This window comes from Crocuta crocuta, unplaced genomic scaffold (genome assembly GCF_008692635.1).
Source record: "Crocuta crocuta isolate KB4526 unplaced genomic scaffold, BGI_CrCroc_1.0 scaffold1013, whole genome shotgun sequence".
NCBI classification, from domain to species: Eukaryota; Metazoa; Chordata; class Mammalia; order Carnivora; family Hyaenidae; genus Crocuta; species Crocuta crocuta.
In genome coordinates, this window is record NW_027531297.1 from 673717 (window position 1) to 700965 (window position 27249).

Sequence of the window (27249 nt, forward strand, 5' to 3'; positions counted from 1 at the left end):
CCGCTTCTGCCCTCTCCTCCCCGCCCCCCCTCCACCCAGGACAGGGGCTCCACCCCTCCCCCAAGCGCCGCCTTCCCAGGCACGAAGGGGCTCCGGAGGGCAGCACTTTCCTCACCTGCACAATGAGGTGCGTGAGAGGCTGCGTTAGCACCTTGAGGATGTCGGGCGCACGCCCCCCGGGCTCCAGGCTGGTGGCGCCCAGAGCCAGGGCGCTGAGCCTCTCCAGCAGGGCGGTGGCGCTCTCCAGTGGCAGCAAGATCAGCACCGTGAGCCAGTTGAAGATGCCGTGAACGGCTGAGCCGCCAAAGGCCCTGCCGCGTTGGGCAGAGTGGTCGGTGGCCTCAGCAGGGGGCCTGGCTCGCAGCCCCCAGCCCTCCCCAACCCCCAACTCACCTCCGAAACTCATCCCTGTCCCCTGACTGTGCCATTGAGACCAGGGTGCTGGTGATGGACGTGCCCACGTTGACGCCCATGATGACGGGTACACACGCCTGGACGGTCAGCACTGTGGGGGGGCCGCCTGCGTCAGCCTCCCGCGCTCCGCCCCGCCACCGCCATCCCAGGAGAGGGGCGCACTCACATTGGGAGGCCACCATGCTGACCACAATGGAAGAAGACGTGCTGGAGCTCTGGACGAGAACTGTGACCAGCACACCGATGACCAGGCCAGCCACAGGGTTGGACAGCACCACGTTGTCCTTAAAGATATCTCCAGTCACCTTGCCTGTGTCCGGAGAGTGGCGCCCTGAGGCTGTGCACAGCAGGCCGCCTGCAACCACCCCCCCCCTCCCCNAAGGCAGAGCTGAGGATGTCCAGGGAGCAGATGAAGAGATAGAGGCTGCCCAGGAGTCCACAGGCCTTGAGGAAGCCAATGACCACGCGGAGCACCCTGCCGGCCACGCTGAGCTCTGAGAACACAGGACGGGGCTGTCCCTGTGCCCGCCCTCACGCAGCCCTGCCCTGCCCCTCACCGCTCCCAGGCCGCTTCCTCCTCAGTCTCCCTCCGGAGCGGGGCCAGGGCCCCCTTTCTTGTCTGTGCACAGGGCAGGGCCTGGGTCTGCGTCCCCTCTCTGTTCCTTTGCAGGATGGCCGAGCAGACCACCCCCGGGACCTCCCGGAAGCCCACTGGCCAGCAGGAGGGAGAAGGAGGGGCGGGCTGGGCTGGGGGGGCTCCCCTCCAGACAGGGCAGGCAGCTGATCTGAGGGACGAGGGACCCTGGGCCAGTGGCCTGCGTGGTGGGCTTCTGTAAGGCCTGTTGAGGCAAACTTCTTCCCTGCTCTCTCTCCCCCAGGACCCTTTTCCACGCTCAGACCCTGGGGAGTCAGAGCCCCATTTGGCCCATTACCCAACACCTCAAGACCTACCTTTCCAGGACTGGCCAGTGTCCTTTAGCTGAGGGAGGGCCCAGGGGTCCATTTCCCCCTCTTCCAAGACTGGGGCAGAACCGGAGGTCCCTGCAGGAGTCAAGGTGAAGTAGGGCCAAGGACACCCCAGGTGGGGAGTCAGAGGGGTGACGGGGACTGTGGCAGAGGGGCTTGGGGCAAAAGAAAGGAAAGGGAGCCTCCAGCCTGTGTGGCCCTAACCAGAATTGTCATGAGGCCCCATGGAGATGGGCAGGAGTCCCCTCCCCACTTACACAGAGCAGTGGGTCAGGGGCTGAGCGGGTAGGCAGAGAGGCAGGCTGAGGCCTGGTCCCCTGGGGCTCCTGGTACCTGCATTTCCCAGGCTCCGGTCCACCAGGCCAACTGTGTCCAGAGTAATGGGGGGGACCTGGCCACCCGTGCAGGAACTAGGCATGGATTTCTGGCCGGGACAGGCCAGGCCCAGGCCTGGATCTGCTGGGGGCGGGAGAAGCAGGTCAGATACACAGCCTCCCCGTGCCCTGCCAGGTCCTGGGGTCCTCTAACCTGAGATCTGTCCCCCCCCCAGCCCCCCCTCAGCCCCGGCCTTGCTGACTTCCCGCTTCCTCCACCTGCAGGGGGATGGCTATAGTGACCTCAGACAGCTGTCAGACGAGCCCAGTCCAGTTTCGGGGGGCAGAGTCAAGGGGGCCCTGGCTCCCTGGCTCCCTCGCTGGTCCTGGCTGGAAGAAGACTTGGTGGGTGGCCCAGGACACAGGGTGCTGGGTGCCGGAAGTCACTAAGAGCTGGGAACCTGGGGACCTCTCCTATCAGGTGTCATTGGGGACGCTGCAGATGGTCCCAGCTTAGACTTTGGCATTTGATACCAAACGGTGACGTCTCTGCCTGATAAGGGCCCCACCCCCAGTGATGGGGGCAGGGCAAGGGGCTTGGGCACCCCCACCTCACCTCAAGGCTCCTCTGTCCAGCCCTCTGGCTCTGGATCCCCTGTCTAGTCATCTACCCCAACTCCCTCCCAGGCCCCAGGGTCCAGGCGCTACAGAGCTTTCGGTCACCCTCCGTCCTGTCTCTCGTCCTCAGCTGGGGAGGTGGGGCCTGAGCCCTGGGCCAGGAGGTCACCCAGCCCTTGTTCTGATGTCCCCAGGGCCCCACCTGGTTCTGGAAGCTCCTACCTGTGAGGGTGGTGAGGGGGCACCTGCGGGGAGGAAGCACAGGGCGGGAGCAGCTCCCGGTCAAAGATCCGCCGGGTGCGCACATGACCTGCTGTGCACTGAGCCCCATTAATGTTTACCCAGGAGTGGAGGCTCCCGAGGGGTACCTGTCACAGCCCCAGGTGGCTGTCTTGTCCACGTTGCGCTGGGCGCCCAGCCCGGCCCTCTCCCAGTGGGCTTCCTCCGTGGATGGGCCCCGAGCCAGGCCGGGGGGGCCGCAGGCGGGGCACAGGCTGAGCGCGGGGCCAGCACAGGTAGACCCCCGGGTGACATGACCAGACACTGTGTGCCGCCTGCCCCGGGCAGGCCAGGGCAGGATGCTGGCGCTCCGGCTGGTTGGCTGCGGGCCCTTCGGGAAGTCCACCCCGAGCTCTGCGGACCACCCCATCAGATGGGTGGGAGCGAGGCCCTTTGCACCAGCTGGGGGGGGAGCCCCAGCCCCCGAAGTCTAACAGGTCAGGCCCCGCGCAGGCCAGGGCAGGGCTGGGCCCAGCCTCAGGGGTGGGCGGTGATGGTGGAGGGCGTTGTGCCTCCATCTGCAAGTTGGGGGCGGGGTCAGGGGGCCACCTGGACCAGCAGACTCGAACCCTCCTGACTGGCTCCGTGGCTCCGTGGCTCGTGGGTGCCTCTGGGGATGGTCCCCTCCCTGCTGCCCCTCCCCCGGGGGCAGCTGTGGCCCACCAATCGCGGTGTGCCTGGGGGACTTTGCCCCGGAGGAGGAGGAAGCTTCTGAGTGTCCTCTCAGCAAATTTTCTTGTCCCCCCCTGTCCTGCACCCGCTGCCCGGCAGGCCCCGCAGTCCCTCCCAGAGCCTCCTGAGTGACAGCGTGACAGCTTCCTTCCGGATGGGGATGGGGATATTGCCTGGGGGAGGGTCTGTGTCCACAACCTGCGCTGGGGCCTCCGAGGGATCTGTGCGGTAGCCACTGGGAGGCGGATGGCAGCTGAGGGCCAGGAAACGGCCGAGTGCGGGAGCGCTCCTACCGAGCTGTGCAACCTCAGGCAGGCCCCCACCCTCTCTGGGCCTAGAGTTAGCCCGGGCCCGGGCCCTCTCCTCAGACAGCTGTCACAGCAGGGACTTTGCGCCTGCAGGGGACCCTGCCAGAACAGTGCCCAACACATAGTGGGTGCTCAGTGGGCTTTGCTGAATGAACCGACTTCACAGGGACGCCTTGCAAGCCGGGGGTGGGGAGGCGGCTTTCTGCTCTGGCTCCCACCTGTGGGACTTTTTAGGCAGAGACCCACGGAGGCATCCTCTGAGCCGAGTCCGGGCCTGGGGGACTGGGCTTGCAGGTGACTCTGAGTGCAGCACCCCTCACCCCGCACACAGTCAGGCTAGCCTGAAGCCCCGGAATCCTGGCCAAGACAGGCAGGAGGTAACCGGTTACTATGGGCGCAGCCCCCACACTCAGGCTGCGGTCCAGGGGTGTCCGCGTGGGGGCCAGGACGTTCTGGGCTGGCGGAGCGGGGGTCGGAGTTTCCACGGCAGGCCAGCCGTGGGCGGCAGGTCCTCTGGCGGCACTGGCAGCCACTGGTACTCAGACCTCGGGACTGCTCAGGGTGTCCCAGCAGAGGCTGCAGTCGCAGCCACAGCAGCGTCTGGGCTGGGGGAAGTGGGGCTGGGTGCCCGAGGTGGGACAGAGCCTGGCTGGCTGCCGAGTGATGGCGGTGCTGCCTTTGGGGGGCCCAGGAGGCTGGGGCTCCCCGCGAGCCGGCTCCCGCTCTGCCCTGACAGCCAGGAAGGCGGCCAGGTCGAGGTCCAGCATGGCCACCCCTCCCCGGGGCGTGGGTGTGCTCTGGCGGCACTGTGGGCAGGGGATCCAGCGCTGCTCGTGGGCCGCCGTGTCCAGCCGTCGCACGCACGCCTGGCAGAAGGTGTGGCCGCAGTAGAGGCGGCGCGGCAGGTGCCCGGAGAGATCGTAGGCCGAGTAGCAGATGATGCAGTCACCGCGCCGGCACCCAGCAGCTGTCCCCTCCTCGGAGACCCGGGAACTCTCTGGCCGCAGCATCCTGGGGGAGGCGAGCAGGGCCGCTGCAGCCCACCCTGCCTGCCTCTGCGGGGCCCGTTTGGGCCCCGACCCCAGGAGCCTGCCCCAGAGCGCACCGGGTGGGTGGTGGCCAGTCGGGCCCCAGACGCCAGGGTCTGGGCCCAGCCTGGGCTCCTGCCGCTGCCGACTGGGCAGCACCCTGTGCCCCTGTTTGGTCGCTCTCCATGGCCCTCCTGCCCAGCTCCAGGCCACCCCACCCCCAGCCTGCCTAAGCCCCGGGGCCTCTCTTACCTGCATCGGCTCTGCTGGGCAGCACTGCCCAGTCAGAGGATGTCCGGGGCTCGAGGGGGGGACCCAGGGCGCCCTGCGGCTCCCTCTCTGGGGCTCGCATTACGGGGCCCCGAGCACAGGCGAGTCAGCAGGGAGGCAGGTGGCGGCTGCGGGCAGGTGCGGGCTCTCCTTTCAGCCACAAAGCGCTTGCAACTGGATCCACTAGCAGCACCAAGTCGGCAGGAGATAAGGCGCCCCTCACCCCCACCCAGTCTGCCCTCACCCCCGCGCCCCCGCCCCTTCATGCCTGAGCGCGGCCCCACACCTCGCCACAGCCCCCATGCCCACCTTGGCCGCCCAGACCCGCTGCCGCTCTCCTCTTAACGCCACCGCCTTCCAGCCTGGGTCTGTGTGACTCCATCCTCAGCTCCCAGCTCGAGCACTGCCTCTTCCAGGCAACGTGCCCGGACCCTCCCGGTGCCAGGCCCTGAGGGCCTGAGGGGTCCTGCCCCCCGAAGCTCAATCACAGTGTTTGTGTCCAAGTCGTCCCGGCATCTTCCTCCCACCTGGTCTGTCCCCTCCGTCCCCATCATAGGGCAGTGGCCAGCCCCACGAGTCCCCAAGGGGGTGCTCAAGCACAGGTGTGGAGACCCTCCCTCACACCCAGGGACCACCCAGAAGCTCCCTGAGGTGCAGGGCACTGTGGCTAGCCCCGGTCACCCTCATTAGAGGCTACACCCCCCGCCCCCAGCATCTGCCTGGCCATAGCCCCCAGGCCAGCCCAGTGACCATGGCTGTGGGCGCAGCAGAACGGAGTGTGTCAAGAATGGTCAGGATGGGATTAGGCCCCTCGGGCCCCTCGCTGCTCAGCTGGGAGGAAGTCCCTACTCCCACCACCCGGGCAGTCCGCAGCCTCTCTGACTGGTGGAACGGGTTTCTGTAGCTGCCCTGGGTGGGGTCATCCTCTCAGAGGCAGGCCACGGGGCAGGGGCCAGGAAACCGGCACACCCGAGCCCCCGTACACTCAGGCCAGTGGCATACCCACTCACCCACACACGGGTCTTGCCCTGTGGCCAGTCACCCTGGGTGACCAGGACCCGTCCGTCCGGTGAGGCCAGCTCGGCTTCCTCCTCTGGCGTGGCCCTGCCTGACCCTGGAGGCCTCAGAGTGCCCGGCGCTGGCCCTGCCACTCACTCCTTGCCCTGGCCTCCCCGCCTCCCCCACCGGCCTCGAGTGATGACAGTACTGAGCAGCTCAGCTCTGCACACGCCCCCCAGGCAGGCATGGCACGCTGCTCAGTCCAGACGGAGGGGACACCTGTCCCCCAAGCGCCCTCACTGGCCAGCCCCTTCTCTGCCCACCTCGTCCGGGAGGCCCAGGCCCTGGAGGCCGGACACCAGACGAGCAGCATGGCTTGGGTGCCACACAGCAGATGTTCAGGAATAGGACGCTTCACGGGGAACCAGAAAAACACCCCGGCCGAGGCAGGGCAGTGACTCACGGGCGGGCAGGGCTTGGTCCCCGCTGCCTGGGCTCCCACTCCGAGCAGCTTGCCAACGCCAGTNGGCCTTCCTCCGGGCTCCGCCCGCTGGCTCCGCGCACCGCAGCCTCCTACCCTCTGGCCCACTGACCGGCCTGTCTCTCGGGCTTGGCCTCAGCCCTAGGGAATTCAAAGTAGCTTGAAGCCAGGCCTGGCTGGGCCCGAGCAGGGGACACACTCCCACCCCCCATCCAGCCTCAGGGTGGACCGGAGACCTGCAGCGCAGGTTAGAATGTCATCAGCGGCCTCCCCATCCCTGAATGGCCCACAGGGGCTCGGGCCGGCGGTTGTGTTCAGCCCGGGACCCGCTTCAAGGGGGCAGCAGCGGAGAAGAGTCACCAGAACAAAGGTCACTCTGCTTTATTGCCAGGGCCGTGGGCCCTGAGGGAGGTGGTCAAGGGTGTCCCCAGGCCCGCCGTGACAGCCAGTGCCCAGGGCTGTTTCAAGGGGCCAGCGCTGGGCCGTTGGCCTCCTTGGCAGGTGGATGCTCCTATCCAAGGTGGAAAGCGGCCAGCGCCCATGACAGCGGGCCAGTGGCTGCCCGGGCCATGTCGGGGTCCTGCGGCAGGCCCCTCCTCCCGGCAGGGGCCGGGCTAGGAGATGACGCAGCAGCAGCTGTGGCAGCGGCAGAAGCGAGGGCAGTGGCAGCAGGAGCAGCACGGACAGCAGCAGCAGTGGTGGGCGATGTCGTCCCCGCGCCCGACGGGCGGCAGGCCGCTGTAGGTCAGTCCCGCCGGCCGCTGCGCGCCGCCGTAGGGGTTGCAGGGCTGCTGCCGGGTCTGCTGGCCCTGGGTCTGGGCGGCCCCCTTGCCCCCTGGGGCCTCCTCGGTGGGCTGCAGGAGCCCGGTGGGCTCTGAGGCGCAGGGCCCCACAGGCAGAGGCTGTGGCCCCCGGGAAGAGGGAGCCGTCTCCAGCTGCTGCCCCAGATCAGGCCGCAGGTGAGCCCGAGGGATGCTGACGTGGGCATACGGGTTCTTGACGACCGTCTCATGCGGATCCATGGCCCCGCCTGGCCGGGGCAGGCAGAGGAGACGGTATCAGCTCAGTGGAGGGGCAGAGCTGCACCCCAAGAGAGTGCCCACCCTGCAAAGAGCCAGGCTGTGGAGACGCCAGGGTGTACGAGGCTAGTGTGCATGCGCACGGGAGTGAGATGGGTGTGAGGGCCGAGGTCTCCCAGCTGCCCTCCTTGCGTGGCGGGGGGGGGGGGATGGGGCAGGGAGGCTGGGAGGGTGGCTAGGCTGTCCCCGTGGTTGAGCCCCAGTGCAGGGAAGCCCCTCAGCCCAGGACCCACCTGCGGTACTGATGGCAGCGAGGTCCCCTCTCCTCCTGTGGGCCAGGTCCCAGTGCCTATGAGGCAGGCAACTGGCAGCTGCCTTTTCCCTCCTGGGGAGGGGAGGGGCCGTGGGGCGGAGTTCAAAGATGGGGTTCCCAAGATCCCAGGAGGCTTCAGCTCTTCCAGCCCCGTAGCCACCCACCCTTCCTTCTCAGGTGGGTGGGGGCCCCAAGCCCGGGCTCCGAGGGGCACTGCCAGCCCGGGTGACTCAGCCTCCATGCATCTGAGGCACGTCGTCAGCCTTCCCAGGACGTGCAGCTCACCAGGAGGGAGGGCAGGAGCGGAGCCTGAAGTCAGCCTCAGCTCCCAGGCTTGGGGGGGGGGTGGGCTAGGGAACCCCGGCCGTCGCTCGCACACCTCAGGACCCCTGTTTTGAGGCAGAGGGCAGAAGTCCTCACTTCAGCCAACAGCCTCTCCCTGGCAGACAGAGGCCACGATGTCTGAGAGCACAGACTGCTCCGAGGTTTGTAGGCTTCTGACTGATAAAAAATGTTTTATTTACACACCTTTGCTAAAACTGATCTTACAATTGGCAAAGACAGGGCCTTCATCACAAGGGACCTTTGTAGCTCATGTCTGAAAATGCAGCTTCCCTCCCTTGGCTCTCTCAGGGACCTCCGGCTCCCCACCCCACCCGCGTCTCCCGCTTTCATCTGTGAGGTGGCAGGTAGCACTTGCCGCACAGGGTCACCGTGCGGGGGGAGGGGTGACAATGGGTGTGAGTGCCTGGGTCTGGGCCTGGCGCTGGTGATCTGCCCCCCTCGCAGTGATTTGGGCAGTAGGGTGGGGCCAGGACTCGCACCCCCAGTCCTTGGTGCCCAAGGGAACCCCCCAGGAACGGCGGGATCAAATCAGAGGTGGCCCAGAGGCCAGGGTGACCGAAGTGGGCTGCATGGGGCCAGTGAGACCGGTCCAGACACGAGACCCGCCGTCGCGGCACCGGGTGTGCAGAGAAGCGGGCCCCAGACCCGCGCCCTTCGCAGGTGTACGGCGGAGGCTCAGCGCGCAGGCTCCAGAAGCCCCACCCACTGCCCCTGCAGACCCCGCCCCTTGCTGCGAGGCGGCGGCTGGCGCATGCGTGAAGCAGGTCTGGGGTGGCCGGTGGGAACTTTATTCCCCAGAAGCCTCCGCGCCCGAAGGTTTCTCTAAAGACCTGGTTCGGGGTCCGCTGGCCTCGGACGGTCCAGGATACGGCCTAGGCCGCTCAGCTCCGACCACCCGAGCTCCGGGGGCGCGGATTTGGGCGGGCTCGGGGAGGAGGGCCTGAGGGGCGGGGCCTGGCTCCGGGGGCGGGGCCTCCGGGAAGGGGCGGGGCTGGTGGCTGGCGCTTCCTGGGGTGCGCGCCCAGCGGGCCGGTGGGACGTGGAGCCGAACCGGAGGCTGAGGCTGGGCTCCCAGGCGTCCCCTGACCGGCGACCTCTCCGTTGCTCCATCTTCACGTCAGAGCCCATAAGGCTCTCGCTGCCCGTCCCGTCGGGCACCTGCTCCCTTGCACACCTCCTACGCCCGCTCGCGATCAGTGGCTTTGGAAACAGACCCAGACAGTAGGCTGAGGTCACACAGCAGCAAGGTCAGGCCCCGTGGGACAGATTCGCCCCTCCAGTCTGTTCTGCCCGCCTGGGCTTCCTCACCAGGAGCAGCGGCCTCCCCGAAGGAGCGGGGCCTGGCCAGCAGCCCGGTGCAGTGGGGCCTGTTCCGAGCAGCGGGGCTGTGGCCAGAAGGGGCTGAGACTGTCCAGGGTCAGCACAGGGCCCGGTGCCGGTCACGGGAGTGCCAGCCAGCATGCCACGCCGCAGCTGGGTTGGGTCAGCTGTGGTCCCCTGCCCGGTAGTTGCCGACACGTCCTCTGTCCTTTCTCGCGCCTGAGGGTTCCCCATAGGCAGAGGGTAGACCCCAGGGGAGCAGGGAAGCCTGGCTTGAGGAAGCAGAAAGGAATGAGGCCTCCATGCTGGGTGGGGTCAGCTTAGCACACAAATACGTGACAGCAGGGCATGCGCTGACCTGCTGGGATGCCGGAAAGGCCACCCCACCCTGGGCAGGTGCATGTCCTCCATGGGCTGCCCCGCTGACTGTCTGACCTTCCGCCTGCCCGTCACCCCGTCCATCTGTCCATCAGTCCTGTCCTGGAGCCTTCTCCCAACGACTGTCCACCTCTCCATTCGCTCCTCTGATACCTTGCTTGCCCACATCTGCTCAGCCTCATGGTCCCATCACCCTCTTTGAGCCTGTCAGCGTTGAGCACAATCTGGGTACACCTGTGAGCCGGAGGCATCCTACTGGGGGCACAGTAGAGGGACAGCAGAGACCCCGACTCTCTGGGCGGACACAGGGCAGCCCCCCGGTTGGGGCTCTGGGCACCAGCTTTGCTGAGACCACCACTCTGCTCCTCTTGTCTTCCTCCCTCTGGCATTGTGAGGCCTCGGGCTCGGAAAAACAGGATTTCCCTTCTAGAATTGGGGGTGGGGGTACTTGACTTGGACCCAGGGTCGGCCAAGCAGGACTGGGGTGGGGGTCCTGGAAAGGGGTGACGCGGGGGTCCTGACTCACACGCGGCCCGCGGGGAAGGGCAACCCCGGGAGCCGGCGCCAGGCCCGAGGCGATGGAGGGGCGGCTGAGAGACTGGCCCCGCCCCGCCGGCCCCGCGCGGGTNCTTGGGGGCGGGGGCTGGGAAGGGGGCCGGGTCCCAAGTCCGGCGAGGGTGAGGGTCAGAGGTCGGGAGCCCTGTCTTTTGTGCAGGGTGAGGGTGGGCCCCGGGCGCTGCCCTCACGCTGTCTCTCACCTGCAGCTCGGGCCTGGTCCAGGCCGCTCTTCTGCTCCCGCTGCCGCCGAGCCCGCGGCCTGGGGCCTCCTGCAGCCTGGGCTCAGGCTAGCTGCCTTCCCTGGGCGCCCTGTCCTGGAGCCATGGGGCCCACCTAGCCCCTGCCTGCCCGGATGTCCCTGCTCAGGGACTGCTGACCTCGGCTGGGGGGGGAGCTCCCCCCCCGCCCCCTCGCCTGGGCTCAGGCTAGCTGCCTTCCCTGGGCGCCCTGTCCTGGAGCCATGGGGCCCACCTAGCCCCTGCCTGCCCGGATGTCCCTGCTCAGGGACTGCTGACCTCGGCTGGGGGGGGAGCTCCCCCCCCGCCCCCTCGCCNCTGGAGCAGAGAAGCCACTGTGGCCACTGGGGGCGGCCCTGCCGCCCCAGCTCTCGCCGGCCGCCCCCAGGAGTCCTCGGGGCGGCCGGGGTCCCCACCAGGCCTGGCAGGACCAGGATGCTGCTCCCTCTCCTCCTCCCCGGCCTCACCCAACGCCCCCACCCACCCGAACACCCAATCTGATTGGAGACAGCCGGATGCCGGCTGACCCTGGGCCCGAGGTGGGCAGTGGCTGGCCGGGCCTCCTCATGTCCTGCCTGAAGGGTCCCCATGTCATCCTCAAGATGGAGGCCATGAAGATTGTTCACCCTGAGAAGTTCCCTGAGCTGCAGGCGGCTGCCCCTTGCTTCCCACCTGCACCGAGGCCCACCCCTGCTCTGGCACCCAAACGCGCCTGGCCCTCAGACACAGAGATCATCGTCAACCAGGCATGTGGGGGGGACATGCCCGCCTTAGATGGGGCGCCCCGCACCCCTCCGTTGCCACGGCGGCCCCGAAAGGGCAGTGTGGAGCTGGGCTTCCCCCGAGTGGCGCCAGCGGACGAGGTCATTGTGAATCAGTATGTGGTGCGGCCTGGCCCTGCCGCCTCCGGGGCCCCTGCCACGGCGGCCCCGGCTACAGGTGAGCCCCTGGAGTGCCCCACCTGCGGGCACACGTACAACGTCACCCAGCGGCGGCCCCGGGTGCTGTCCTGCCTGCACTCTGTGTGTGAGCAGTGCCTGCAGATTCTCTATGAGTCCTGCCCCAAGTACAAGTTCATCTCCTGTCCCACCTGCCGCCGGGAGACTGTGCTCTTCACTGACTACGGCCTGGCCGCACTAGCGGTCAACACGTCCATTTTGAGCCGCCTGCCACCCGAGGCGCTGACCGCCCCGTCCGGGGGCCAGTGGGGGGGCGAGCCGGAGGGCAGCTGCTACCAGACCTTCCGGCAGTACTGTGGGGCCGCGTGCACCTGCCACGTGCGGAATCCGCTGTCCGCCTGCTCCATCATGTAGCACCCACCCGCTCGCCGCTGCCCGCCAGTCCTTGCTCGCCGCTTCTTCAGGGATCCGGCCCTGCCCTGTCGCCTGTTGACCCCTCGCCCACCACAGCTTCTGGCCCCTCCCCGTGTGGCATTGTCGCTGCAAACAACTCTGCCATTAAAACTCTTTGCCAAAGTTTGCACCTTGTTCCCTGGACTGAAGCCTGCTCTTGCGGCCTGGGCCCGGGGCTGCAACCCAGACAGGGTCTGGCCTGGAGCCACCAGCGGGAGGCCCCGTGCCTCTTGGGGTCAGCCTGCTGTTTGCCAGGGAGGGGCCAGGCTGGGCCAGGCTGGGCCAGGCACGCCACTCGGAAGGGCTGTCCCTGGCTGTGTGTGTGCACGTGAATGCCCTGCACGTCTGTGCAGAGCCAGCCTTCTGTGTGTGCTAGTGTGGGCAGATGTGCAGAATGGGCAAAGGGCGGGCACGTTCTCTGCACTGGCCGCTGGATGTGGGGGCAGCTGTATGGGGGACACCTCAGTCCATCAGGCTTCTGGTGCCTGCCAGACCCTCTGAAGTTGAATGGGACTGGCCTCTGAGCCAACCTGAGCCCGGGCTGAGACCAAGACTGGCTGAGATCGTGGTGGGGTAGGAGGACTCAGGGGCCTTCTAGCTCGTACGTCACTGCCTGGATTTGGGGAAGAACCTTTGCAGTGGAGGGGGGAGGAGGGAAGGGCTGGGGAGAGTCGCCAGATGCTGAAGAAGGGGTGAAGACAACAAGAACACAGCAACAGTGGTCTAAGTAGCAGCGCTGTGTATTGAGGGCCACTGCTTGTGCTGGGCACGGCACAGGCCCGTGAGGTCGTGCTGTGTCTGTCCTTTAGATAAAGGGCTCAATGACACGAGGCTGGAGGGCACTCGGGCCTCAGCTCAGCGATCCGCAGCTCCGAGGCCTAGCTGGGCCCTTGTTCCATGCAGCTCAGGACACCCGGCCGCTCGGGGACCGCCCCCTTGGGTCCTGACCCAGCCAGTGAGGAAGCTGTTTGTGGCCTGGGCTTCCACGGCAAGGGCCCCTCCCCTCTTGTGCCCTGTCCTTCAGGGAATCACGCTGGCCCTTATCTGGAACGTGGACCAGGTCGGGGGGCCTGCCCCCAGGGCCCCACTCTCTTCAAGGAGTCACCTCACCACCAGACCTCTCCGTTCATTTTCGTGTCCGCTGGGCGCCTCTTGCAGACAGGCCGGGCGGGGCAGGGAGATGGGGCGAAGATGGCTCCGTGTCAGTAAGGGGCCCTTCCATCGAGGGGTGCCTGGGGCCCTGGCTGCAGACCTCATCCAGCTCCCAGCGCTGCGCTTGGGCGTCGGCAGCATCTGGGCAGCAGGAGAGGAAGTCTCTGGCTCGATCAGAGGCTGAACACAGGGTCCTGGGTAGGCCTGGGCCCCAGAGCTGGTTTTGATTGAAGGCTAGTCCCCACTTGGTCTTGGGTTTTTCAGCTTGGTGTCATCAGGCCTCAGGAGGCCCATCGGCGGCCCTGGCGGCAGGTGTGACGGGCCCTGCTCAGCGGCCGGCGCGCTCCAGCAGCACGAAGAGGAGCCCCAGCAGCAGGAGCGGCGTGAAGATGAGCAGCAGGCCCAGCAGCTCGAGGGCCAGCAGGCCCAGCAGCGCGAGGCGGCGGGCACAGGGCCCTCGTCCCCGCAGGGCCCAGAGGCGGGCGCCCAGGCAGGGCGGGCAGGGCAGGAAGGGCAGGCAACCCTGGCCACCCACAGGCCCTGCCAGGAAGCGGAGCTGGTACCGGTGCTCTAGGGAGGCCCAGGGCCCGGGGCCGCGGCGGGGAGGTGCGGGGGGCGTGGGGGGCCGTGGGCTCTGGGGCCCATCCGCCTGCAACAGCTCCTCCTGCAGCCGGCAGATCTCCCACTCGAGCATGGGTGTCCTCTGGCGGCAGAGCGGGCAGCAGACCCGGCCCAGCTCGGTGCCGGGGGCCGTGCCCAGCAGCTGGTGCAGGCAGTCCACGCACAGGCCGTGGCCGCAGTTCAGCAGGGCCAGGCGGTGCTCACCGGGCCCGTAGGGCTCTGTGCAGATGGGGCATTCCTCCTGGCCCGGTCCCCCGGCTGGCTCCCTCTCCTCCCCTGCTCTCTCAGCCCAGGGGCAGGCTGTGGCTGTGGCCCTCAGGAGGGGTTCACTGTCTTGAGTCCCTGCACCCTGGGTGTTCCCAAGAACCCTGCTGTCCCCCTCTTCATCTGCCAGTCCTGGGTGCGGGGGCGCCAGGCGTTCAGGGCCCAGAGAAGTGGAAGGTGGGCTGGGGAGCCCGGCACGGAGCTCACAGGGGCCATGAATGGGGGCCTCAGGGCAGGAGTCAGGATGAGTGGGTGGGGTCCCCAGGGTGGTGACGAGGGTGGTTGGGGCCGTGAAGGTCAGTGTGCCCCTCTGGGTGAGGGCAGGGTCTGGCACTGACCTCAAGACTGCCGTGGGCTCGCCCCAGCCTGGAAAGCCAACTTCAGCTGGGCCCCAGCGCTTGTGACGGCTCCGGGCAGCTCCTGGGCCGACGCGTGCCGTCTTCACGGGCTCTTGTCTTCACAGGATCTGCCCCAGCCCAGTCGTGGCCGCGGCCCACACCTGTGTCCGCAGCAGACGGACAGGCGGCCGGACTCCGGGCCGGCGTGGCTCCTCCTTCAGGAATTCCCCTCGGAGCACGCCGGCCCCTCCCAGGGGCGGGGACGGGGCGGCCCCGCCCCCACTTCCGACCCACGAAGGAATGCTGCTTGCGGGGCTGGGAAGGCACGGTCTGTACGCGCCCTCCAGGGCTTCCCCTCGCCCTTCCTTCCAGGGCCCACGCAGGCTGCCCCCCGCCTGTCGGAGTCCGGGCAGAGCACGCACAGCGTGGGCAGGTAGCCAGCACACATCGCAGGAGAGTCAGACCCCGAACTTTGGTAGCAAAGACGGCTGAGCAATGGTGCGCTTGCGCCCTCCAGGAACGGCTGTCCCCACACAGACCCGCTGGGGGCCCACACACGCCCTGAGGAGCCCAGACAGGCACAAGGAAGAGCAGGTCAGAAACAGCCACCCAGAGCCCACAGTTTATTACGGAGGCTCTCCAGGGAACGGGTGAGGAAAGAGTGTACCAGCAGGGGGTCTCCTCTGGTCCTCAGTGCCTTCCGGCCCTGGCCCTGGCCCTGGCCCTGGGAGGCCCTGAGACAGCACCGCATACTTTGTGGGAGGGCACAGAGATGTGGCAGAGGGGGGCTGGGGACCTGCTGTACCCCAGGACCACCTCGGAAGGCTCGCCAGGCTCCTGTGTTGTCTGGAAGCTGGTGTCTGGGGAGCCCCCAATGCCCTTCAGGCTGCCCGTTCCTTCCTGGGCCCCGTCCGTACGCAGGGTGGTGCAGCCCAGGGGCCATCCTGACCGGAAGCCAGCTTGGCGCCAGCGGGGAGAGGCCAGCAGTAGCCTGCCACCCTGGATGGAGGCAGGGTAGGGTGGTGAGTGGGCAGCGATGTCCGGGCTGAGCATGGGACCCCAGGCTGACGGGAAACAGGCCGTGCAGGGGACAGGGGAGAAGGCGGCAGTGGCCCCCAGAAGGCAGTGTTTAGAGTGGCCAAGGCCGGCAGGATGGCTTCTTAGGCCCACGTCTCACTCTGGAAACGCAGCGTCCGCTGGAGCCTGGCCAGGTAGCTGGCTGCATCAGGGCCGGAGAGCCCACCCTCCTCTTGGAAGATGGACGTCAGGGCTTCGGACACATCTGCTGGCATGTACTTGGCGTTGCTGGAGGGACAGGCCAGGAGGGCTCAGTGTGGCTGGGGCCTCCGGAGGGCTGGCTCCCAGCCCCTCACCCCCCCCCCCCCCGNCGCCCTGGCGGTCCAGCAGCTCCCACACCAACGGCCCGAGCTCCCGGAGCCTGTGCTGCACGTATACCTTCCGTTCCTACGGGGCGGGGGCAGGGGCAGGGCTTGGAGCCGGTGTATCGGTGTCCTGGGTGTCCTGGCCCCTCCCCGCCCGGCACACACACCTGTTCCCGGGAGAAGGCCGTGAAGAGCGTCAGGCAGCCCTTCCTCTCCAGCTCCACCCACTCAGATTCCCAGTAGAAGTCCTGGTCGCGCCAGCGGCAGCCAAAGAACAGGAAGTTTCCTGCGGGATCACAGGCCTGTGAGGCCCGGCCTCGCCAGCCCCAGCTGCCACCCTGCCCAAGACCCTGGGTGCTCACCGGTCTGACCCTGGGCCACTCGCTCCTGGACAGCTGCTCGGAAAGGGGCCACGCCGGTGCCGGGGCCCACCATGATCACGGGTGTGCCTGGTGTCTCCGGGAAGGCGAGGCTCCCAGGCCGCACCCACAGAGGCACCCGGACAGGTCCTGGCGGGACGGAGGAGGCATGAAGAGGCTCTGAGGACCAGGGCTCTAGTCCAGGACTGGCCGTGGAGCCTGGGGCGGGGGGGCGGAGGGGCTGGCCCAGTGCTCTATTCCCCCCCCCTCCAGAAAGCAGGGGTCACCTCGCCCAGGATCCAGAGACGCCAGCCAGGAGGAGCAGAGGCCCCGGCGGGGCTCCTTGAGGCGTGTCTGGTACTGCACCACAGCGACGAGAATCTGCAGCCTCGAGGGGTGAGCCTGGGGATGGGACGGTGGGTGCCCTGCTGCACGGGGCCGCCCCTGCCTGCCACCCGGCTTCAGCTCCGCTCACTTCACCCCGGGTAGTCCCGGATGTGGGGCAGATGTTGAGGGTCGGGTGCCCCCGCCCCCGCCGTCCCACATCCCTGAGGCCACCCCGGCGCTGCCCGAGCCGGACAGGCCCTCACCAGCAGAGAGGAGGCAATGGAGAAGGCCCGCGGGCGCATCGGGGGGACGAGGTCCAGCAGGTAGTCTGCGGGAACGGCTCCAGCCGTGTGCGGGAAGTCGCACAAGACCTGGGCACAGATAGCCCCAGCTGGGCTCCGGCCAGCACGCCACACGCGGCTGCGGCTCAGAGCCCTGGGCCCGCCCGCCCGTGCCTGCCCTCACCTCCAGAACGGTCCTGCGTGGCCGGTGGCAGTACGAATACAGCTCCTCCTGGCCCTGGGGGGCACTGAGCTGCAGCAGCTTCTCCCGCTCCAGCCCATGGGGAGACAGACAGGCCAGGAGCTCGAAGAAGGAGCGGCGGGGCACGCTGGCGATGTCCAGGTAGTGGGACGCGAGGTGCCTCACGGAGCAGGGCTGGGGCAGCTGCTCCGGGCAGGGGACACCTGCGGCAGGAGGCAGGGAGCCTGTGGGGGGTCGGGACACGCTGCGCAGGCCGCGGGCCCTGGGAGGGTGGAGAGGGAGGGAGGCCGCAGCCGGGCTCCCCCAGGTCCTGGGACTCACCCGGCTCCCGGGGCTGCAGCGTGAAGTACTGGTCGGGGTCCAGGCCCAGCACCCGGCAGAACTGCTGGACGTGGCCTGCCTGGTTCTGGGGCCGGATCAGCACCACATCGCCAGCCGCAAAGCTGTGGAAGGTGAGGGAGAGTGTGGGCAGGGCACTGGGGGTCAGGGGAGGGCTGGGGGTCCTTGGATGAACGTGTTTCCTTGCAGCTCAGCCAGCTGCCCACCTCCCCCCGCCCCCTTGTCCCTTGGCCACAGCCCACCTGGTGTCTGGGGTTCTCACCTGAGCCCAGAGCCTGTGATGTCAAACTCGATCAGCCGAACGTCCTGGAAGTGAGAGGGGCCGGTGACCCTCTCGTTGGTGACCATGGGTGCCAGGAAGGGCTGCCGCTCTGAAGGGGGACCGGGGGGGTCCACACAGGCCACACGCTGCTCCTCAGAGCGCATCCCGGGGGCCTCCGGAAGGAAGTGGAGGGTGAACTTGGAGGGCACGCTGTAGGGAGGGGCACACACCAGTCAGGCCGTCGGCAGGCCCTCGAGTGGCCCCGCAGCCAGGCCGCTCTGCTGTCCCTGCGGGCGCCACAGCAAGGCCCACACTCACGGGACTCCAGGGGGGATCACGCCAAGGTCAGGGGGCACGGGGTACAGCCGCAGCACCTTCTCCCACAGGTCATGCAGCCAGGGGTCAATGGCGGCGTCAGGCCTGGAGAAGGAGCGTGTGCACACTGTTCTGAGGGGCCCCTGCCCGGGATTGCAGGAGCCGCCCCCCCCGCCGACTCCACTCACCCCAGCTCATGCTGGTCATCCCCCAGGCACGCAGGCAGGAGGGCGCTGCCCCCGAGCTGCAGCAGCCGACGGTGCAGCTTCTTGGCCACGAAATTGAACCTACAGAGAGTGAGCGAGGCTTGGGCAGGCCCCGGACGGAGGGTGAAGGGGAAGCAGCCCCGAAGGAGCCCATGCCAGAAGACCCCGGGCCTCGAACCCTCCCAGAGAGCGCTGTTGGCAACGTGCCTGCGTCTGTGCTGCCGTGAACCACCGTCTGTGTTGTGCAGAGAACAAAACCCCGGGTAGACGAGTGGTGTGCTGCCCTGTTCACCAGCAGGCACGGTCCGCTCCTGCTGTGTCTGCTGGGAGGCGTTGGTACCCAGCACCCCGCCTCCCGGCCCCCACGCTGCACCATTTCAGTGAGCCAGTGACGCGCACACCCTTGCAAAGTCCTCGGTGCTTCTTTAAGAAATAACGCAAAGCAACATCGTTCTCAGCTTAAGGTGGAGACAGGCCCTGAAAACCGGAGAGAACAGGCCGAGGCGGTCCCACCACCGTCCGTGCCCAGGGACGGGGCGGCCTTGCGCGGCCCCTGGGGCCCTTGCGCAATCCCAGCGTGCTGCTCCCTGTGCTCTTTGTGAGCCCAAATGCCTCCTGGCTGCATGTTCTTGTAGCGCTGCCGGCCTAGGCCGTGCGTCAGCCCGTGGTGCTGGCCGAGGCCCCTGACGTCCAGGCCCAGACATCACTTCCTGCCCCGGGAGACACCTCGGGGCTACCCGGGGTTTGGCTCCCACCTCGCTGCCCTGCCGACCTCGGGCCGGTGCCCTGCTCACCCTTCGAGCCCCAGGGGCTCCCCGGTGGGCCCCACAGCCTGGCCATGGCCCAAGTCTAGGCGGAGCCCTGGGGCCAAGCCACCGGTCCCTCCACGGGACTTTGTGCCCAACCCGGGGGACAGGCCCTGTGGCCCAGCAGCCTTTCTGCCCCTACTCACTTGGCATAAGAGGAATCCCCGAGGCCCAGAACAGCAAAGTCCATCTGACAGAGGGAGGTCGGTGGCAGATTCTTCCGGAATATGAACCTCCAGAAGTTCTACAGCCAGAAGAAGCCAAGTTAGAGGTCCTGCTCTGGGCCACCAGGGCCCTAGGGTGGGGGAGGGAGGAGCCACAACCTAGACCCTCCCTGCTCCTTCATGTTTTTGTTATTGAAACAAGACTGATATTTATTCTGTCACAAGGGCAAAAGATTTGGAAAGAGGCAGAAACTCAGAAGCCAGAAAGCTGCCCCAGAGCCACCAGAAGAGTGTGGCGCTCCACCCCTTCCCGGGCAGGGAGCCGAGGGCTCCTACCTGCCCCACAGCCTCCCCGGGCGGGGCTGGGGGTGGCACCTGCTTCTGCTTGGACCTCCCCTGGGGCCACTTCCTCCCTTCACACTGAGCCCCGCATCCCAAAGGCCCCCTGTCCTCAGCCTGAACCTCGGGCCACCACAGGCCCTCTGTGGTCGTCTCACCCCGACACAAGTTTCTCTTGGAGCTTCTCCTGGTCCTGGGTCCCCATCAGGCCACTCTGTGCTCGCCGCCACCCTCACAGCTGAGGACCCAGACCTCTGCCCTTCCCCAGGACACCCTCACCCCATGCATCTGGCCATCCCAGGGGCCTTATGGCCTGATGCCCAAGGTCACAGCCCAGGCGCCTCTTCTCCCCTGAACCCCCCCCCCCCCGCCCTGCCAGGGGCCCTCATTGGAGACTGTCCTGGCCCACACCCTGCCCCAGCCTCCCCACGGGCCCCCTCCAGAAGCACTTCTCAAACGCAGCACCCCATCACCTTCAGCCCGTGGTGACCTGAGCCCTGGACCCCAACTTTCACATGTGGCCCAGGCTTTAGCTGCTTTCCACCTCCCTTGTGCTTCATAACTGAAGGGACACCCATGGGTCCTGGACCACCCTGGACCACCCCCCAAGGGCGATGCTGCCTCAGCCCGTGCTCGGGGACGGCGCTCTCTGCCTCCAGAGACCCCTCCTCAGAGACTGGTTTCCTGAAGCCTGTGAAGAACACCCTTCCCAGTGAAGGTATACTTCTCACAACTCTGCACCTGCAAATCATGGGCCCTCCCTTCACAGGGGCTGGCACCCTCCCGCGTCCCACTCCGTCCCCCACCAGCCATCTGGGCACTCTCAGTCCCCGAGCGGCGCCACCCATCATGATGTGCCTTGCTGGAACCGCTCCATTCAAGGTGGGCCCTTCCCAGGACATGCTGGACTTTTTCAGTCCTGGGATGTTTCGTTAGTGATTCTCTTTGGGCAGTTTCTCCCCACTCTGTTTTCTCATTCTGAGGTTACTAGAATGATCTTAGAATTTTGCTATTTCCTTTCTTGGTTCTTCGCTCATTTTTGGTTATACTTTACGGAGAATTTAACTTTCTCTCTCTGATCTTTTCTAGTTTTCCTGATACCGTTTCAAAGAGCATTTCCAGGGGCGCCTGGGGGGCTCAGTCGGTTAAGCGTCCGACTTCAACTCAGGTCATGATCTCGCGGTTTGCGGGTTCGGGCCCCGCATCGGGCTCTGTGCTGACAGCTAGCTTGGAGCCTGCTTCTGGTTCTGTGTCTCCTTCTCTCTCCGACTCTCCCTTACTCACGCTGCCCCCCACCCTCAGAAATAAATAAAACAGGGGCGCCTGGGTGGCTTAGTCGGTTAAGCGTCCGACTTTCGCTTAGGTCATGATCTCGCGGTTCATGGGTTCGAGCCCCGCGTCGGGCTCTGTGCTGACTGCCAGCTCAGAGCCTGGAGCCTGTTTCAGTCTGTGACTCCCTCTCTCTCTGACCCTCCCCTGCTCACGCTGTCTCTCTCTCTCTCTCTCCTAGAAATAAATAAAACATTAAAAAATAAATAAATAAATAAAACATTAAAAATTAAAAAAATAAAAATAAAGAGCATTTCCAGTGTTTCCAGCTTTGCCCTGTTTTGTGTGTCCCTTCCTGTGCTGAAGGTGCCGAGTTCTGGAGGGCCTGCTCTGTCGCTGCCCGTCCAGGTGACCTGAGGGTATGGTGGTTCTCTGTGATCTATTTGTACTTCAGAAACTGACGGACAACCCGGAGTCTGGGCCTCTCGCCCGATGTGCACTTCGTGGCCAGGACCCTGCTGGGCTTCCACTGTGGTTACTCGGTTTCCCTACACGGGCTCCTCCTGCCCACTGCCTGGGAGCACGTGCAGGCCGAGGCATTCCGGGGACCGAGGCAAGCCGGCCAGCGGTTTCCTGTTTGGTGCACGGCCGGTCACTAAGCCTGGTCTTCAGCGGGTGCCATGTCCCCTCCTCTGTGTCCCTGGGATCTCAGTCTGCCTCTCCAAGGAGCCGCAGGTCCCGCTGTGGCTGCAGAAGGCCCCTCCTGACCACCTCCGCCGAGGTGTCCATGCCTGCGGTCTCCGTTGTCCACCCTCATCCAGGGATGACCGCCGCCACCTTCACGCTGTTGGCTTCTGCTGTCCAGTCTGTAACCCAGCCCAGCCGACCTCACGGAGGCCTTTGTTTCCCCGCCCATGGCCTGTGTCTGGACATCCACAATTCACCTCCTATCTTTGATCCCCTCACACTTGCCTCTCTCCTGTCCCTCTTCCTCTCGGAAGGAGACCTCTCCTGGCTGTGTGGGGGTCTCGGCCCCGGGCCTCCTATCATCCCCTGCTCCGACCTTGTCCCTCAGTCAGTCTCCCCACCGTCAGCATTTAACAGGTCTCTCTCAGCTTAACACCTTCTTTCCAACTCCTGAGCCCCATTCACAGCCAGAATCTTTTCTGGAATTGTTTAACGTACAGATGTTCTTACGATTCTCTCCACTTACCTGTTGATCCCCTGTGACCTCGTTTTTCTCCCTGTAAGTCACTGACACTGGTCTCCCCAAAGTCATCAGCAGTCCCTTTGCTGATAAATCCTACCAATGCTGCTCAGGCTTTATTTTCCTTCGCCTCTGTGCAGCGTTGAATGATGGAGACCTCTCTCTCAGGACAGACACCTTCCTGCCCTTGACCTTGGATTTGGTGCACTCCCTCTTTTTGCTGTTGGGGCCGCTTTCCTGCCCCTCATAGGCTTTTCTCCACCTCCCATGCCCTCAGTATTCAGGGCAACCTGTCCCAGGGGAGACAGAGGGGCTTCCTTCTTCACGCCTCACCCAGGATCCTTGTCGGAGCTCCCCACCTGCCTTGTATCTCCCCCGAATGACTTCCAGCCCCTGACCTCCCTGGTCTCCATGTCTGTGCATGGAACTACCATCCACTCTTGTCCCTGAGCCCGAATCCCTGTCTCGATTCCATCTTCTTTCCCATCTTTTAGGCCTGTGTGCTTCCAGGCCATCTCGATTCTACCTTAGCATCTCTGGAAGGTGTCTGTTTTTCTCTGCTGTCCCCACCATCCTGGCCCAGGCTGCCAGTCTCTCGCCTTCACTGTACATCCTCTGGAGCTGTTCTTGCTCTCCTACAGGCTGCCCTCCCTGTCGACAAGTAGCAATTTTGCTAGAATACAAACGTGACTGTCACCCAGTGGACTGCATGGCCCTTCACCTCAAGTCCATCCACCGTCCCATGGCTGTCAGGCTTCTTGGGATCAGGTCTGGCTTCCTGCCTCTCTTCTCCCCTCCCACCCCGGTGCATTCCTTGGCTCCGTCTTCCTCAACTGCTTTCTGCTCTTCCCTCAGGCGGTCTTTCTCCTCTGCACAGGCTGCTTCCAGTTTCCTGGTGCCTGGCTAGGCCCCACTTATCCTCAGGACTTAGCCTATACTCCTTTCTTCCAGAAAGCTCTCCCTGAGCCTCAAGGTCGGGCTAGATGGCTTTTATTAATGTCTTCATAACGCCCGGCGCTTTCTCTGGCAGCACGTGTCTTCTCTCTGGTAACTGCCTGTTAAACCCATTGCTTTTGCTACCTCGTGAGCTCCCTGAGGACAGAAATAGGCTCGTGGCTGGACTCCCAGCACTAGATCATGTTTGGAATAGAATGTGCGCTCAAAAGACGGTCAAAGAATTGAAGAATGTTCCTGGAGGAAGGTCCAACAGTTTTGAAATATTCACAAGACCCAGAACAGATTCATATACAGCCCTGGAGAAAATATTAAAGGTTAAAATGGAGAACAAGGCTATTTAGCGGCCTGCGAAGAGTTTATTAGTGAGGACGGAGAGCCCCCGGCTCCCTCCCAAATCCCCCGCTAACGTGCAGCAGATACAGAAGGACAACTGTTCGTTGTACTTCATGGGCTCTCCAGGCAATGACAACAGTGGGGTCCAGGGCAGTGATCTGAGCTTCTGAGCAAAGAAAGCCTTCAGGTCAGCCTTACCTTCATGTTGTCAGGGGGGTCTCCTTGGCCTGTAGTTGCACAAACAAATATCACCAGGGGCTCATTAATCAGATTCACCTCAACAAAAAAAAACACAGGCGTTAGGACCTCGGCTGTAGCAAGCAGGCTTCCTCTCCGCAGCCTGGCCCCGTCTCCTTCCAAACGGACTCACGGAGCCCCCGCGAGCGGCCGGCCTGCCTTCGCCCTCTCAGCCCCACCCTCCCACCTTGCCTGCTTCTCCACGTGCTAAGCCACTGTCCCCAACTTTTCCTGCCCCCTAAACTCGCCATAACCGAAGGGCCGTCTCTCACACAAAATGCGGTGCCCTGCGGTCGAGGGCTCTGGGAGCTGGCGCCCCCGGCCCGCTGGGTCTCACCGCCGAGGCCCTAGGGCGCCCTCACCACTGAGTAGGAGTCCAAAGCCTGCACCCGGCAGTCAAGCCGCCGGCGCCGAGCCTCGCGGCCCAGCCTCTCCGACACATCCTGAGCCGTGCCTGTCTGGCTGCCGAAGAGCACCAAAAGCCCCGGGCTCGGCATCCGGGCGCGCTGAGCGGCCCCGGCACCCAGGCACCGGACCAGCCAGCAGATCCCGCAAGCCGGGACGGCCCGGACTGACTTGGACTTCCGGCTTCCGGTGATGGCCGGAAGTGACGTCCTTACACCGCGCCCCGCAGGGCATGGCTTCCGAGGGGGCTGGGTGTCAGTTAGCGGCCCGTGCTAGGTCCCGGGCCGGGGCCGGGGTATTGGCGACCCGCCGGGGCCGNTCAACCGGCGCGATGCTCTTCTCACTCCGGGAGCTAGTGCAGTGGCTGGGCTTCGCCACCTTCGAGATCTTCGTGCACCTGCTGGCCCTGTTGGTGTTCTCCGTGCTGCTGGCACTGCGTGTGGACGGCCTGGCCCCCGGCCTCTCCTGGTGGAACGTGTTCGTGCCCTTTTTCGCCGCTGATGGGCTCAGCACCTACTTCACCACCATCGTGTCGGTGCGCCTCTTCCAGGACGGAGAGAAGCGATTGGCCGTGCTCCGACTCTTCTGGGTCCTCACGGTTCTTAGCCTCAAGTTTGTCTTCGAGATGTTGTTGTGCCAGAAGCTGGTGGAGCAGACTCGGGAGCTCTGGTTCGGCCTGATCACGTCTCCGGTCTTTATTCTCCTGCAGCTGCTCATGATCCGTGCCTGTCGGGTCAACTAGCCTCAGGCGGGAGAGAACTCTGGACAGCTGCAATGCGGGACCCTAAGCTGAGTTCCTACTTCCACCGTACGAAAGGAGAGGTCTGGGTCTAAAGGAAAGCCAGCTCCTGCCCTGGCGAGTGCCCAATTTTCTTTATACCAATCATGTCTGAAATTGTTTCCTCAGCACGGCTAAAAAGAACAGCCTTGATCCTTAAAGTGTATTTCCTGTTATTTGATGCTTTGGATAGCTAACCCTGACTTGAGATCCTGAGAAGGATCCCAGGCCATTCCTCTGACAGTAAAATCTCCTGATGGCTCTGAGTATGTTTATGGATCCTGGGAAAGTACTCCCTGTGCAAAGGCTGCAAAGCTGGCCTTGTGGATTTCCTCTGCCCAGAGCAGGACTAACCTAAGAGCTCACTGCCCCATCCATCCAGACAAGACTTAGATGCTTGAGCTCTAAAAAGTGTAAACCAGCTTGTGTCTTCTCCCCTGAGCCACTGGGGAGAATGGCGGCCTCTTCTTCATTCCAGCCCAGGCGGACAGGAATATGTTGGAAAAAGCATGACTGGGACCCTATTTGGAGATCTGTCGCCTGAGAAAACTTTGCTTATGAAGTGCTGCTTGGCTTCCTATCCCAGGCGATTGTCTCGTCCACAGCTTTTCCACCACCCCCTTGTGGCCGGCACTGTTAGCACAACTGAGACAGATTTAGGCCTTCTTAAGGGACAAGCCAGAGGAGCAGCATTGATGCTCAGATGCACTGAGACTTGCAAATGGTCTTGGCCCACATTTGTTGGCCTGAGGTCTTTAGTTTAAGGTGCCAAATGAGAACATTTGTTGAGATAAAAATAAAATAAGAGAATGTTTTCCTGAGATGCGCAGTGGTTGCCTGACCTCTTGAGGGTGAAACAAGGTGGCTGCCGAGATGGTCCCTGCTGTGTGATGTCGCTGGCTACAGAGCTGATGGTCGGGAGACTGGAATGCACTAGAGCTTCACTGGCCAATTTGGGGGGGGGCGTCCCATGGCAAATCCTTGCTTCCTGCCCGGGGAGCCAGGGTGAAGACCAAAAAACAGGGTAGGCTCGTGTTAAGGACCTGCTGAATAGCTTGTGTGACGTCAGAACTTGTATTCCAGCCGGTGTGTGGCCTTTGTGGACCTTGCTGTAGAGCAGGGGCCAGCAAACTATGGCCTGAGGTCTATTTTTGTACTACCCATCATCTAAGAGTAATTTTTACATTTTCAAAAGATGAAAATGAAGAACGTGTGACGGGAAGTGAATGTGGCCTGCAGTGTGCAGGGTCTCTCCAACTTGGCACTCTTGGCCTTTTGGGTCGAGTCATTTTTTGATGTGTGGGGGAGGGGCTGTTCTGAGCATTGTAGAATGCAGCATCCTTGGCCTCTACTCACTAGATGCCAGTAGCACGCCTCACTTAGGACAACCAGAAGTGTCTGCATACATTAACAAGTCTCCTGGGGGACAAAACTGCCCCGGGTGAGAACCGCAAGGCTAAAATATTTACTGTCCAGCCTATTCTAGAACAAATTTGCAGAGCTTCTAGAGAAGCAGCTTTGTGACCCTTTGCCTACAATGGATGCTGCGTGGCCTGAACCACTGAGATGCCGGAGTTGGAGACTGTTCTGGTTTGTCCCACAGCTACAAAAATGTTTTCTACCCAGTATCGGCGTAATTTGTGTCAAAGTCAGATACAAGCTGAACACTGGGAGTGGACTTTCTTTTATTTATTTATTAAAGTGCATTTACATAATCCCTACAACCAAGTCAAGTGCCCGAGGAGTGGGGTTTTTTTCCTTTACTGTTATTTTTAGATTGCATGTGTTGTCGTATTGTGTTGTATTCTGTAGTTCAGGACTGAGTGATCCTGTAGCTGTAGAAGTGAGGAGCATGTGAAGGCTTCGTTTCCCTTGGAAAGGTGATTTGATGAGAGCCGAGGAAGGAAACGCTTGACTTTTGAAAGCTGAAATCTGGCTTATTTTCTCGGCTCACCAGAGTGGAAAGGAGTAGTCAGTGCAGACCCCCAGGGGACCCAGAAGCTGGAAGGGCACCCCAGGCTGAAACCTGCCCCCAGTCTCCGCAGAGCTCCAGGTGTCCTTGGAGCCCTGTCCCTGAGAGGTGAGTGATGTAGCAGCAGTAGTGCCATTACCGGGAGAGGGGAGGGAAAGGCAAGTAACCTCTCTGTATCCATGCCCCCCAATTTCCCCATCTCCCCTTGGCTCCACTGGGCCTCAAAGAGTGTGGTGGTGCTGTGCAGCCCTCAGTTGGGAGTGAGCTTCCTCATGGCAGGTGGGCAAGGCAGCTGTGCTGTTGGGGCCACCGGCACCCCTTCCAGCCTTGGGATGGGGGACGTTCCGCAGATTTTAAGAGGAGTAGTGTGGGGGAGGCAACGGGGAAATGCAGTGTGGCTTCTGTGGCTCTGCATTAGGGAGCTGTGTGCAGGGAGCTCTGTCTGCCCTTCCTCGCAGCTTTTGCACTCCTGTCCCTGCTTGGCGGGCCCTGCATGGCAATGTGTGGGGCAGCGCTTTTCCCACTTGTCTGAGTAACAGAGTGAGTTCCGGGCGCTGGCAAGCGCTAGGGGCTCCTGAGAAACCAGTTCCTCGGCACTGGGTGGTCTCCGGCACTGGCATCTCCACCACGTCCGCAGAAGACCAAGGACCACAGGTGGGCAGTCCCTGAGGCAGGAGGCCGGAGGGCGGTGCGCAGCCCGTGCGCCTCTCACGGGAGCGGGGACAGCTCTCCCCTCCGGGGCAGGCCCTTCTCCCACCGCGCTCTGAGCGCGAGGACAGGTGGTCTGGGTGCTGGCACCATGAGGAAGGACGCAGGCCAGCCAAGGTCACCCACCGCGCTGGGCCCAGGGGTCCGGCTGGGGCA

General features: G+C 64.3%; 7 protein-coding genes across 8 annotated transcripts in view; 2 read left to right on the forward strand and 5 right to left on the reverse strand.

Annotated features, from left to right (window-relative positions):
• Positions 1-1813, reverse strand: part of SLC34A3 (solute carrier family 34 member 3) — a 4510-nt gene extending 2697 nt beyond the window's left edge. The window contains exons 1-6 of the mRNA XM_077771536.1: positions 1714-1813; positions 1366-1455; positions 780-908; positions 581-724; positions 394-505; positions 116-311 (exon numbers count right to left, since the gene is read on the reverse strand). Of these exons, the coding sequence (XP_077627662.1) occupies positions 116-311; positions 394-505; positions 581-724; positions 780-908; positions 1366-1455; positions 1714-1798 (756 nt within the window). The 5' untranslated portion in view covers positions 1799-1813. The remainder of the gene's footprint in view (positions 1-115; positions 312-393; positions 506-580; positions 725-779; positions 909-1365; positions 1456-1713) is intronic.
• Positions 1814-4110: 2297 nt separating this feature from the next.
• On the reverse strand, positions 4111-4903 carry RNF224 (ring finger protein 224). Its single transcript, XM_077771566.1, has 2 exons — positions 4852-4903; positions 4111-4582 (listed from the first exon to the last, which is right to left on the reverse strand). Exon 2 carries the CDS (start codon positions 4579-4581, stop codon positions 4111-4113), a length of 471 nt encoding a protein of 156 aa, XP_077627692.1. The 5' UTR covers position 4582; positions 4852-4903.
• A 1827-nt stretch (positions 4904-6730) lies between these two features.
• CYSRT1 (cysteine rich tail 1) lies at positions 6731-7984 on the reverse strand. Its single transcript, XM_077771574.1, has 2 exons — positions 7662-7984; positions 6731-7379 (listed from the first exon to the last, which is right to left on the reverse strand). Exon 2 carries the CDS (start codon positions 7369-7371, stop codon positions 6964-6966), a length of 408 nt encoding a protein of 135 aa, XP_077627700.1. The 5' UTR covers positions 7372-7379; positions 7662-7984; the 3' UTR covers positions 6731-6963.
• Positions 7985-10842: 2858 nt separating this feature from the next.
• RNF208 (ring finger protein 208) lies at positions 10843-11996 on the forward strand. Its single transcript, XM_077771569.1, has one exon. The coding sequence runs from the start codon at positions 11034-11036 to the stop codon at positions 11829-11831; it is 798 nt and encodes a 265-aa protein (XP_077627695.1). The 5' UTR covers positions 10843-11033; the 3' UTR covers positions 11832-11996.
• Positions 11997-12594: 598 nt separating this feature from the next.
• Positions 12595-15298, reverse strand: LOC144237821 (ring finger protein-like). Its single transcript, XM_077771537.1, has 2 exons — positions 15051-15298; positions 12595-14362 (listed from the first exon to the last, which is right to left on the reverse strand). Exons 1-2 carry the CDS (start codon positions 15296-15298, stop codon positions 13351-13353), a joined length of 1260 nt encoding a protein of 419 aa, XP_077627663.1. The 3' UTR covers positions 12595-13350.
• Positions 15158-23811, reverse strand: NDOR1 (NADPH dependent diflavin oxidoreductase 1). Of its 2 annotated transcripts, XM_077771551.1 has the most exons (14): positions 23593-23811; positions 23192-23269; positions 18871-18968; positions 17901-17999; positions 17716-17817; positions 17398-17607; positions 17118-17239; positions 16779-16999; positions 16577-16684; positions 16274-16388; positions 15990-16136; positions 15795-15913; positions 15619-15709; positions 15158-15572 (listed from the first exon to the last, which is right to left on the reverse strand). In XM_077771551.1, exons 1-14 carry the CDS (start codon positions 23725-23727, stop codon positions 15406-15408), a joined length of 1812 nt encoding a protein of 603 aa, XP_077627677.1. In that variant the 5' UTR covers positions 23728-23811; the 3' UTR covers positions 15158-15405. The 2 variants fall into 2 exon arrangements, 1 of the variants encoding a protein (XP_077627677.1); XR_013336943.1 differs by lacking the exon at positions 15158-15572 and having other exon boundaries at positions 15632-15709; positions 15795-15875.
• A 146-nt stretch (positions 23812-23957) lies between these two features.
• On the forward strand, positions 23958-25234 carry TMEM203 (transmembrane protein 203). The gene has a single exon (XM_077771571.1). The coding sequence runs from the start codon at positions 23967-23969 to the stop codon at positions 24375-24377; it is 411 nt and encodes a 136-aa protein (XP_077627697.1). The 5' UTR covers positions 23958-23966; the 3' UTR covers positions 24378-25234.
• Positions 25235-27249: the final 2015 nt, after the last annotated feature.